Below are 12,859 nucleotides of genomic sequence, written 5' to 3'. Positions count from 1 at the left end.
ACAGTGAACTACTTTCACTGGCAGCCTTTTGCTCTGAGAGAGCTGCTCTCAGCTTTTTTGTCTGGGACATGACCTAGAAGTCCCCTAGCTAATGCCTCCAGCAACTGTGATGGCCTGCACCACAGTTACACTGCGACCCTTCCCCACTCCCACCTTGCTCTGAGAGACAGGAACTGCTTCTCCGATGGGTCTGAGGTGGTTTGTGATCAACATAATGAGTAAAAAATGGCAGGAATGCCCATTTCAGCCTCAGGAGGAGTTGTGGGGTCCCTGCTGCCAGCCCAGGTGCGTGACTGAGCTCTGGAGGCTGTCGGGCTCCTTGTGCACCAGTTGGGAGACATCCAACTGCAATGCCGCCTGAAAGGGGGTACCGACAGCCTCGTTCGCTGTGACCCCGTGGATGCGGGCAGGCACTGGAGCGGCGGGGTCGCAGCGGGGCTCGGGGCCAGCAGCTGTGGAGGGACCCACCTGAGCGCCTCGGCCCCAGGTTTTGCTGCAGAGACATGGCTTTTCCCCTTGGAAGCCGCCCTGGGGAGAGGACGGTGGCGACTGCAGAGATTGCAGATGCTGCAGCTAGGTGTTGCAGGCAGCAGCAGCCAGCCCTGCCGCTGCCCGCGGCCCGCAGCTCCGCGCCGACACTGACCTCTACCGGCACCCGCGCCCGCACCGGCAGCGGGACGGGCAGCGGCAGCTCGCGCAGCCGGGCTGGGCCTGCGCGGGGCCGGGGGTCCCCGCCCTGGGTGGCCAGGGGTGCTGAGGGTGCTGCGGGGCGGGCAGAGCGGGGGCTCCGGCCGGCAGCGAGGGTGGGCGCAGACCCCGGGGGCCAGTGCCCAGGCGGCCGTGGGGGTGCGTGTGCGCGGGTGTGAGTGCGTGCGTGCGTGTGTGCGCGCGTGTGTGCGCGTGTGCGCGTGTCGGTGGTGCTTGAGCGCAGCCCTGGCAGGCTGCAGCCCTGGTGCGGGGCTTCCCGAGTGCCGTGGGCAGGCGGGAGGGCGGCTGCGGGAGGGCTGGGGCTGGGGGCCGTGACCGTGCGGCCCTGCAGAGAGGGCAGCTGCGGAGGGAAGGCGGCACAAGGGAAGTTGTGCTGTGAGCCGCGGTCTGGCCTGGGGCCTGTCTGTGACACCTCTTTCCGCTGGCTGCAGAAGGAGCGGAGGGCCACGAGCCTCCGGCCGCAGGTCTGTCTGTGCTTAAACGCCTCGCATTAGGTGAGAGCAGCTCGCATCAGAGGTGACGGATACCAGGGTGAAACAGCCACTTCCCAAAGGGAGCATGCATCTCGGTGTGCACTGAAGTTAAACCTGCATCCTGCGCCCTTCTGGACTATGTGGAGTGCTTTCAGACCACTGCTTTCCCCTCCACCCCCTGAGTTAATTATTAGGGGAATTTCTGCATTTAATTTAAAAATGAGTTTAACTTTGCCTCAAATATTATTTTTCAACCTAATTGAAACCTAATGTGTGTGTATCTTCTAATTGCTTTGAAGGACCTAATAAGAAGCTCCTTAAAGTGATAGAGGGCTAAAAGCTAGAGGGTTTTGATAAATTTAACATTAGCTTAACATTTCCACAGGGATTTGAAAATATCAGACTTGCAAGGATATTTGCTTGAGCTAAGGAATGCAATTTGTCCTTCTTCAAAGAGCTGCTGCTCTGCTCAGCTCACTGTGGGGAGGGCTGCAGCGATGCTGAGGGAGGGAGGCAGGGGAGCGTGGGCCCGTGACGCCCAGCTGAACGGCGCAAAGCTTTGGGAAATAACAGCCCAAATCTGTCAGCCTGGCTCTGGCGTGCCAGCCCGGAGGGACGCCCAGCCAGGATCAGCATGGCACTGGCAGCGCAAAGGGGCACATGAAAGATGCCAGGTGCATTAGCGTGTATGTGTTGCGTGAACAATCAAATTTTTAAAATTTCTCATTATTTTAGAACTTTTTTCAATTTTTTTTTAAATAAAAGTTGTTTTTATTCTTTAGATCTCACGGGCCTGCAAAAACACAGGTGTGCTGAAACAGGGCTGGGTCGGTTCCCAGGCTCTAGCACAGAAGGGAGAGCTTCGGCCTCTCCTGTGCCCCCTCCTCTGGCCCCACATCCCCGCAGGGTCCCACCACTGCTTCCCACCCGTGACCTCCCGCGGCGGGTGCAAGCACTGGAGACTCATCATCAGGACCGAGACTCTCTCTGCGCTTACGAGTGTGAAATTCAGCACAGCGCTCAGGCTCTGCAGAGTGGGGATCGGCTTTTTTATCTGCCCTTGGCTCTGAATCTGATCGTGAGCAACATCAACCCAGGCAGAGCTGGTGCCTGACGCCTGCAGGCAGCTGTTAATGGGGCCTCGCTGAGGGGTGAGCTCACTTGCTGCCCGGCTCATTAAAATATGATGTATCAACAATTTCCCGGTTGTAATTTCAGCCAAAGCATCCAGCTGAGGACCAAGGTACTAGCCCCCTGTGGCAGAGGGGGCTGCCAGCTGCCAAACCAGTGTATGGACACAACGTCTCTGGGTGGGTTGTTTCCTTCCAGCCTTCAGCCCATAACTTGTAAGAGGCGACAGCTGCTCCGGAGGATAGGTCACTGCCCAGAATTTGGGAGACTTCCAGCTGAATTCCCTTTAAGTGACGCTGAGCAAGGCACAGCCTCTCCAGCCGACATGGCAAAGCACCCCTCTGCTTCCTAGCGAGGGGCAGCTGGGGTGGAGGCATCAATAGACGTGTTTGGGCCCTACAAGGGTGGGACTCTAGAATTACAATAATAGGTATTTACCTTAGTAATTAATGTCATTTGATTTAACTGAAATTGTTGGATTGTGGGTGCAATACCTGGGTTTGCTGAGTTGTGAAATTAAGTTCTCAAAGGCGAGAAAAGTTAGGATTTGGGGCCAGAACATCACTTTTGAGAAACAGCTTTTAGTGTGATTTGAAGCTCCTTGAAATAATGCCTAGATATGCTCTCAGTTTGTTTCCTGAGCGCTATGGGCCACCCGTAACTGAACACACCCTGCAGCTCCCAGGGGCTTTGGCAGGGAAGCCCCGGCTCAGGCAGATGGCACGGTTTAGCTTTGAACCGATGGCAGAGTAATTTTCACTCGTCGTTCCTGGGCCTGACACAGGCAAGTTCTCCTGGGTTATTTGCTTGTTTCCAAGGGTGAGCAAGGACCGGTGACAGAACCAGGGTCCAAGGGTGGGCTCCAGCCCCCCAGCCTGCGCTGGTGTGGCCGTGCACCTCTGCTGTGAGGGGGACGGTGTGACCGCGGGGGCTCAGGCCGGGCGGGGGGAGCCTGGCAGGCAGGAGCCCATCTCTGTGTTTATTTCCACCGGTGACTGTTCCCGAGGACTTTGTGAAACTCGGCTCAGAGTTGCTCTAAGCGTCTGCGAGGCTGGAAAACGCGCATTTCCTTGGAGACTCTGGGGGGATCCAGCTGATGGGTGGGAGCCTCCTCTCCCTCAGCGAGTTCTGCAGAGCGGGACTGGAGACGGGAGGTTTGTGCGCAGCCCAGCGCCCGCGCAGCCCTCCCGTGCGCCCTTGGGAGCTGCCCTGGGGGGAACCGGCATTGCATCATGCTTTACATAACGGGGCACGGTGGTGTGACCCCCCGGTGCCGGAGGAGGCGGGAGCGCGCAGGAGCCGGCGCAGCCGCTCCAGCCCCGCGCGGGACCGGGACCGGGACCGGGCTCGGCGCTGCCCGCCGCCGGGCCGGCTCGCAGCGGGGGTTTGCCGGCGGGGCTCCCGCTTCCCTGCGGGACCGCCCGCGCCCCGCCCGCCCTGCGGCCCCGGCCCCGGCATGGCCTCGGGCAAGGCGGCGGGGGAGCGGCGCTGGGAGCTGGTGCGCTGGTGAGTGCGGGGGCCGTGCGGGGGGGCCAGCAGATGGGCCGGGGGAGCTCCGGGGGCTGGGGGGTCCCGGCAGGCGACCGGGAGGGGCTAAGCTTGCAAGGGGGTCACGGCTTTGGTATGGGAGGGCGGGGTGGGGGGGTGCTCCTAGCCCGGGGGGAGTTCCGGCTGCTGAGCCGGGGGGGTTGGGGGGCCGGGACTTAGCCCCGGCACCCTGGGATGCTCCGGGACTCTCCGAGGGTCGCAGCGTGGTCCCGGGTAAGGGGCTGTGGTGGGTCCCAGCAGGGCGGCTGCTCCAGCTGGGGGGGGACACACACGTCCCCGGGCAGGGGGAGGGCGGTTCAGGGCTGCAGCTGCTGTGAGGGGGATCTGTGGCATTTGGGGTCCGGTAGCGGTAGAACAGTCGCATCCCAAAGCCAGATCCTGCTTCTGGGAAACAGCTCTGTGCTGCACGGGAGAAGTGTGGGGAGCAGCAGCATCCTGGTCCTGGGCATGCTCGGGTCTTGTACCTGCCAGCGGGAAGTCTCTGGGACACGCATGGGATGCTTTGGGGGCATCCTGGCTGTTGTCATGGGGGTGAAGGGGCGCTGAGGCTGCTCCGGGCTTTGGTGTGTGAGGACCCGCTTCTTCCTGCTGGGGACGGGGTGACTGCAGTGACTGGAGCAGCTGGGGTGGGCTGACATTGGAAACAAGCATCCTCTGTATTGTTTTATTTTTAATTGTGTAGTTTGTGATGTCCAAAGCGTGTGACTTTGGAGCAGGGCGCTGTAACAATGCCAGGCTGTGACTGGGGTGACTCCGATTACAGCGTGGTGCTGCTGATGTAAGAGCTGGGAGCAGGCCCAGGGCTCATTCCACATCGCAACACCAGCCGGGCAGGGAGCAGAGCCAGGCTGGATGCTGGGGCTCCCAGGTGTGGGTGGGATCCCTGCAAACTTGGCTGCACAGCCAGAGTGGAAATTGTCAGAGGATTACTCTAAGCTTGTGAAGCTTTTTTTTTTCCCTTTCTTTTTTTCCCCTCCTCAGCAGCCGAGGGTACTTTTTTTCTTGCACGCTTAGACCCCAACTGTTACAATGGCAACTTGGTTTGGCCATTCTGCCACCCCCATTGCCTCACCCCCCCTTCCTTCCCAAAAGACATTCTGGCTTGCCTGCCACTACTTTGTGCAATGTTATCATATACGAGAGCTGCAGGGGAGCATTGGGACTGCAATGTGCTTGGTTGCTTGTACCAAGAAAATTAGCAGGTCAGTCTTTACCAGGGATACTCAAGGAGCCTTTTGGGTTTTCTTTTGCCGAGAGCGGGAGGCCCTGACTCCTGCGCTGCTGCTGCTTCCCGGCTCCGGTAGGACCCTGCAACCCTGGGCTGGGCGAGTTCGGGCAGGCGGCAGAGCCCAGCAGCAGCAAACAGCTCCAGCCATGGCCCTGCTCGTCAGGGCTGCGGGGAGCCCCTGGCACTGTGGCACATCCCCTTGGCCCCATCCAGGCAGCGTGGCTGGATCCCTGCGGTTAATGGTGGGAACGCGCCGCCCAGAGCATCCGCACGCAGAGGAGAGGACTGTGAGCTCGCCCCAGCCCTGGCTGGGGTTTCGTGGATGCTGCAGCTGTGTGTGCGTGTGTGTGTCTCCAACCAATACTACGGGGGCTTTAAATAATTAATTGCTTGCTGATGAAATTTCATGTTCAGAGGAGGGTGTGTGAAGTGCAGCTGGTTGTTGGGATGGAGGCAGGCAGCAGAATTGTGTTCTAAAAGATGGGAACAACTGCAGTTACCGACATTTTGCTCATGTAACAGAGAACCTGTACTTCTCTAATCAAAATAATAACCATTGATTCATCACTTGAATATTATTTAATAAGCCTCAACATCTGGCCTGACATTCAAAATAATGTTAGAAAGGCGTTAGCCTGCTCTTGGAGCCGGTGATGAAGCTGGGGACAGGGCTGGTGCCGGGGCTGGTGGGGAGCGGCCGGGCCGGAGCTGTTGGAGGCAGGCTGTGCCCCGGGGTGACGGTGCTGAGCCAGGGCTGTTGTACATCTGCCTCCCAGGGTTTTACAGTGAAACGTCCCGTGCTGCTCTGGAAATGTTTGCTCTTCGCTTTTCTGCGCATGGGGGTTATGGGTGCTCATGGGTCTGGCCTGGGGGGGGTCCCGTGTCCTCTGCAAGGCTCCGCGCTGCAGCTGCCCGCCAGGGAGCTGCCCGCGCTGGGTGGCGGGGAGCAAGGGTGGCAGGGGGACCACCATCCCCTCCCCTGGGGGATGCCCTCGAAGGGATGCCCTGTCCCAGCCGTGGCTGTGTGCCCATGGGAGCTGCTGATGGGCAGGGAAGGACAGGGATGGCGCAGGGGTGCAGACAGATGGGGCTGTAATGTCATTTTGCTGCTTCCACTGAGGAACATGTTAGTGGTGGTGGTGGACTCACAGCTCCGAGCCAGCTGCTCTGCTCTCTGTGTCCTGCAGCTCCCTCTCCACAATCCTGCGCTAATAAATATTTCAGTCTTTCCCGCTGTTATTTTTAGGTACGTGCGAGAGGGCCGGTTTCGGATTGAGGAGAGGACGCTGACGGCTTTCCAGTGGCTCTACTCGCCCCACCAGCACCGCATCGTCAGCCGGGCAGACCTGGGCTCGCCCAGCAGGTAAGGGTGGGCCAGTGAGTGCAGGGCTGAGGGCTGCGGGGAGCACTGGCACGTCCCCTGCCAGTGTTGCCAGTAGCCCGCAGCCCGCTCTGTCACGAGCCCTTGTGGTTTTGACGTGGGTCTCCTGCGCCTCAGCCTGTCTCTGGAGCCCTCTGAATATCCGAGCATCTTGAGTTTCACTTTAAAGTAAGGTTTTAGATGCAGGGGTTGCAGCCGGGAGCTGCAAACATCACATAAGCACCCATCTGTGGAAAGCAGTGGAATGGACAAATTACTGACTGCCTCCCCAAACATTTATTTTTAAAACTGCTGTGCTTTTGGTCAAGCACACAATCTTTTGAGGACCTGCTTTATGCATGTAACACACTTGAGATTTACTTAAAAAATAAATTGGGAGCTAGGGGCTGCATATCTCCTAACCGTAAGTGATCTCCAGAAAATATTTGTTCTGATACCCTGATTTCATTTGGTGCTTAAACTCTCCCCTTCACAGCTCATTGAGAACATGTCTCAGAGCCATGTCCTGGGCATGTGCTGTGGCTCTCCCTGCTGATGCATTTGCATTGCTGTCGGTTCGGATCCCAGTGTTTGGTGATAAAACGCCATTAACATAAAAGCCTTGCGGGCCTCAAGACACATCTAGCGCAGTGTCTGTTTTCCTGCCTGTTAAGAGCAGTGAAACACCCCGAGTCCCTGGGTGCTGCGCGGCTAAAAGCTTTTCCCACTTCATTTCAGCAGCAGTTTTGCTCTGAGAACCCTTAAAGCCCCGAAGTATTTATTTCCCCAGAATCACATGTACCAGAGTAACAGCAGGAGGGAGAGGGTGCCCGAAATGCTGCGGGGGGCTCGCTGCGGGGAGCTGGGGCTGCCTGGGCTGAGCCCCTCCCCAGGACGGTGAAGGGCTGCGGGTGCTCTCGGAGGCTCCCTGCAGGGTGAGGAGGGGTCTCTGGGGGGATGGTGCGGCAGAGCCCCCGAGGCGGGTGGGGAGGGCCCTGCCCCACTCGCGGGGAGCAGGAGGGGAGGCGACATCCATGCCTGGAAGAGATTTCCAGGAGCAGCAGGGAGGTGCCCCACTTTCCTCGGCGGGAGCCATGGCGTGCATGTGTGCCGTGGCCGGCCGCTTCCTGAGCCAGCGATTCCTCCACCTGCAGCCAGAGAGGCTTTCCAAAAACTGAAATTACCATGCTGGTTATTGATTTTAACTAATTTTTGCAAATTGCTATCAAAGGCTGTGTTAATCTCACCCCTGATGCACGTATATCATGCAGCATGTGGAACTTAAATGCATGTAATATCATTTATAATTAATGTTAAGTACTATTGGGGTTAATTCCACTGGATTCATTTGATTTCCCAGTGGGCTGGGAAGTTACCTGGAGAAGTCTGGTAGAGTGTGTGGGACATCAGTGGCCAGTTATGAATGGTGCCTGCATCCCTCTCAAGGGGATAAAATCTTCACCCATATTGCAGCTGGGGCTGTGGCCCCAGGCAGCCCAAGTGCAAACTCCAGCTCAGCAAGTCCCAGGTCTGCCTAACGCTGACTCTACAGGCAGGAGAGCAGCCCACTCAGGCAGTGCCTGCAGCTCGGGGCACAAAGCTGCAGCGGGCTGTGCTGTGCTGTTTGCTTCAGCAGCTGCTCCGTGGGACAGGGGTGAGGAGGAAGCCCCGTCGGGGATGTGTTGCCATCTTTGAGCCCCTTGTTTGTTACTGGCAGCAGTGAGGTGTCCAGCATCCTCCTGGCCCGGTGTGTCCCGGTGTGTCCCCGCTGGCAGGCAAGGGACAGGGCACGGTGAGCGAGCAGCCGTGCCCACCGCCCAGCACCGACGCTCGTCTCAGCCACAGCGTGTTGCTGCAGAGGCTTCGGCTAGGGAATGTTTTAGTGCCTCGGGTGGCATGCTGACACCAGGATGCTCTGTGGCATTTCAGTCTGTCACATTATTTATCTGTCACATTAATCGGATCACTGTCTCTATTTTGCACTTGCTGCTTTTTCTTTGCATAATGATAGTGACACAGCTGAGCCAGAGGATGGCTGATCTGCTGGAGGGGTTAATGTAACAGGTGTATTTTATTATTTTTGGTATTTATACACATTAATGTACTCATTGATCCCACCTGAGTAGCACTTTATAGAAGGACGAGAGCATGGGTCCTGTTTCCTATGGCTCTTCACACAGCTGCGTTGATTTTGCCCTGGTCCCACACAGAGTGTTGCGTTTGGAAGCAGCAGGCACGCTGCTGCTGGGAGAGCTGCTCTGGCTGGGATGGGCCTCTCCTTTGGCACGGGAAGGCTTTCGGTAGCTGGGCCCTGCTGCCGTTTGGTTTGCAACACAGAGCAAACCTGGGTGCAAGAGACCGCAGTGGTTTGAGAGTCGCGTGGCTGTCGGTCGCCTAGAGCAAGCGCTGACCTGGCCAAGCCGTGCTCCGGCAGGGACCAGGCAGTGAGGAGGCAGCCGGCTGGGGAGCAGCGTGGGGCGCAGCAGGCTGTCCAGCTCAGCCCTGAGCGCCTTTGGTAGCTAAAATCACCTACGTTGAAGTTTAGTGCTGTTAAACAGGTTTCAGGGCTGCCAGAAAAGGGAATTGTATTGGTTTCGCTGAATCTTTCTTTTAACCAGTGGGACCAAAGCGATGCAGCTTGTGATGACCAGGCTGAGCTCTGTGGTGCAGGTTCATCCTTTGGGCTCTGCCAGGTGACAGCAGTGTGGGGCTGGGGTGGGTGCCCCATGAGCTAGAAAGGATGGGCCAGTTGGTGGGACTGGAAATTTAGCCTTTCCTTTCAGTGGGTCCAGATTTTGGCCCTGGAAGGTCGTCTTTTGTCTGGTCCAGTCTGTGTCTGTCTTTGAGTTGTAACAGATAAAGGGGCTCATATGCAAGACTAAAGTCTGCTTTCAAAGCTGAATCCAAAGGGGGTTGTTCCATTTTCTAGTTATTTTTTCACAAAACAGCCCTTTCACTCTAGAAGCCCCAGGTGGGTTTAATGGGCAAGATCCACAGCTTTTGCTGGTGGGTATTGCTCCAGCGATGCTACTGCAGTCCCCCGGGTCAATAACCCTTGCCCAGGAGCCTGCCACATCTTGAGCCTCATATTCTTTCCTTCCCCCCAAGGGACCCAGTCCCAGTTTCCAGCTTGCTGACACACTTCACCTGAGCAGTGCTTGCTCCTCTCCCTCTGCATGGGTGAAGCGTAGGAGTGTAGGCAGGGCAGAGCAGGCAGGGCTGCAGGCAGCCCCCCCGCGCCGTGCCGTGCCGGTGCCTCGGCAGCCGCGCGGGGGCCCGCGGGTGCGCAGCGCCCGGCGCAGGCTCCGCGAATCGCGGGGATGCGGTAGCTGCGGCTGCGGGGCTGGGGGCGCGCGCTGCTCCGCACCTCCCCGCGCCGGGGCTCGCAGCCGCTGCTGGTTCTGCAGAGAGAACAGCGAGGAAATCAAGGTAAGGGGCTTTGGGTCTTGCTGAATCTGAGCTGCAGTCACAGTCATAGCATTAGGTATGTAAATAGCGTGTGGGGAGCAGAATATAAATATCCAGGGTAAGCCTTTAACAGAAGAGATTTAAGTCCGTATTTGTCCTTGTTTTTACCCTGTATGGGCTTGTCTGAATGCTAATGTGAGGCAGAGCTGGGAGATCTATTGTTGAAATGCTTTACAATTCTCAGCTTTTCTGTTTGCGTTTAAATATGCGATGACTACTTCAGGCTTTGTGTGGGGACAGGGAATGTAGGATCTGTGCCCTGGTGTGACCGGTGTGGTGATTGCTGATGCTTATTATGTTAAATATTGAAAATTCAAAGGAGGCAACTTCGAAAGGTCTTTTCAGTGCTCTGCTCCAGTGTCTTTGGGGGCTTTGTGGCGTTAGCGCTTGCTCTGAGCAGCTCTCCGGCAGGGCTGCGAGGGGTTTCGGTCCTGCCCTTGCAGGGCACCTCCTTTGCTGAGGAGCCCCAGGTTTTTTGCATTTGACAGAAGGAGACTGTTCTGAGCCTCTCTATGCACCCCGCACCCTGTTTGCGGGGTTAACCCTTCTCCCCTCTCTCTCTATGCAAGATCGCAGCTTATCTCTGCCAGACAAGCAGCATAATGTCTGCTCACCAGGCAGAGCCAGAGCAGAGCGTTTCTCTTTATCCTGCTCATCTCTGCAGGCAGAGCACCGGTGTAACCCGGTGTGCGAGCTGTGCAAGCTCGACGGTGCTGATAAGGGCTGCGCGAGCATGTCGCCTGCATCCCTGGTGTATATGGGACGCGAGATGGATCCTGCCGGGTACTGCCTTATTTCCTCATCTTCTGCATACTCCAGGCTCCGCTGTTTTATTTAAGACCACTTGTTGTTTTAGTAGCATAAGGGACATAATATCTGTCCACACAGCACGATTTATTGGGGGTTGGAAACACGCCAAGGAGTCTAAATTCAGATTCAACAAGAAGCGTGATTCCAGCCAGCAGGCTCGCTCTCTGCACACACCAGACTTAACAGATATTTCGTTCTCTCTCTGCTGCCGATTCCTCCCAAAGGGCAGCTCACGATAATCATAGCAGCAAAACTGCCTTTTTTTCTTTGCTGATACTTGTTTTATCATCCTTCCTTCCTCTTCATGGCTCAGCGTATCTGTATGGTGGTGGGGTCCTGGGGGCTGCTCATAGAGTCCCTCTGCTGCTGTTGCATGTCATGTACCTGAAGTCAGATGCTCTGGTTGTTGTTAGCGGCTGCTGTGGAAACAGGAACAGGACTTCAGCAGCCACAGTAGGAAGAGACATTTTTTCCAGGAGCTAAAAACAGCTCATTCTCCCCAGACCTCTTTCCAGTTTCATGGGGGTAGATGAATCCCTGGTTAGAGTTAACATCTGCCTCCAAGTTGGATGCCAAACCAGAAAGAGCTGTTTCTTGATTCCGATTTGAATCTAGCCCAGCTCTTTCAAAAACCACCCAAAATGGTAGAAAAATACAGGTGATATCAGCAAGATGTAGCTGGGTTTTGAAAAGCTTGGGTCCAAATCCTGTGTGTCTTGTTTGCAATGTTTAGATGGAACCGTGTACAAGTTTGGCCTTGAATCTGAGCCCTGATTGCTGCCTAAATCTAATCCTGCGCCAGTGTATCTTGGCTTCAGGCAGTCGCTGCTTAACCATATGCTGCTGGAGGGCTGGGGAGCAGGGCAGGGTGCGGGCTGTGAGGAGAAGCCCCTGTGAGAGGAGGGTCGAGGGCACACGCTGGTTCACCGAGCCCAGCTCCCTGCTACTGCAGGCACAGTCTCGTGTAATGTCTTCGTAAACGTGCTGAGCATCAGTTAGGGTTTTTTTTCCTTTACTTCTGTTATTAGGAAACTGTTCCAGAGAATGTTTATATTAAAGATTAGAAACCTCCTAATTTCCAGCCAAAGCATGTTCAGGTCTATCTCATACCCATGCTTTCCTCCCACCCCCACATTTTGCCAGCGCTGGTTTTTAGTTTAAGCAGCTCTTTTTCTGTCTTGCCACAATTTCTTCGCAGGCTGCAGTCGCATCCCCCCGTGTTTGTCGTGTGATCTGGGCCAAATGCTCTTCGGTTCCCCTGGTCCAGCTGCGTGCCAGCACCATCTGTCCCCACCTGTGGGAGCCTCTGGCCCTTGGGCTGGTGTGCGCAGGCTCCCTCCCCGGGTCTGCAGGTGACTGGACACGCAGAGGCCCCAGCAGGAACGGGGTTTTGTCGGTTCTTGCCCTAACGCAGCCCCCCGCCACCAGCTCCTGCAGCACCCGGCCGAACAGGCGATGAGCTCCTGCTCCTCCGAGCAGCAGTAGCAGGGGACCGCGGTGTGGGATGCACCGTGGGCGGGCAGGTAGCCATGGTGACGGTGCCCAGGGACCTGGCGCTGGGCATGGCCAGCTGCCTGCCCGCTGGCCTGCCTGCAGCAGGGCTGCCCCTGGGCACGGGAGGGGGCACGCTGAGGGCAGCGGTGCCTGCCCTGCCAGGGGCCGGGCTGCCTGGAGCATCCTGAGCAGGGACGCTGCGTGTGTATCACAGCACACGCAGGGAAACCTTCCTGCCGGTCCTCGGGGGGGCACAGTGTGTGTGGACATGGGTGTCTGCTGCTTGTCTGAAGCATCCTCTCGGGCTCAGCTTGCATGGGAAGGGACGTGGTTGGAAGAGGTGGGGAAAACAGACACACAGAAGATCTGTCTGCTTGCACAGGCTCTTCCTATAGAGAGAGCCTCTCTAGGGAATTTCATCCCCTCGCTTGCAAGGCAGAGCTCTCAAATGGATGGACCTGAGGAAACAAGCAACTCTGTATGTTAAATTCATAGTGGGCTGAGAAGAATTTAATGAACCTGGAAGCCTGTGTGATGACTTTCTGTGCATAGTGCTGTGATCAGACAAGATCTGTGTCCCTCTGCAGTAAAGAGCTGCATCCTGTGATGCTGGGAGAAACCAGTTGCTAATGTGTGTCA

The 12,859-nt window shown here is 56.8% G+C and overlaps 1 protein-coding gene across 1 annotated transcript in view; it reads left to right on the top strand.

Annotated features, from left to right (window-relative positions):
- Positions 1-3,768: 3,768 nt before the first annotated feature.
- Positions 3,769-12,859, top strand: part of RAP1GAP2 (RAP1 GTPase activating protein 2) — an 82,483-nt gene continuing 73,392 nt past the window's right edge. Inside the window, exons 1-2 of the mRNA XM_075168201.1 lie at positions 3,769-3,818; positions 6,335-6,451. Coding sequence (XP_075024302.1) covers positions 3,769-3,818; positions 6,335-6,451 — 167 coding nt within the window. The remainder of the gene's footprint in view (positions 3,819-6,334; positions 6,452-12,859) is intronic.

The sequence above is a fragment of the Calonectris borealis genome, chromosome 19 (genome assembly GCF_964195595.1).
Source record: "Calonectris borealis chromosome 19, bCalBor7.hap1.2, whole genome shotgun sequence".
Lineage (NCBI taxonomy): Eukaryota > Metazoa > Chordata > Aves > Procellariiformes > Procellariidae > Calonectris > Calonectris borealis.
Note: the sequence above shows the minus strand (reverse complement) of the source record. Positions and strands in the feature narration are given on the sequence as shown.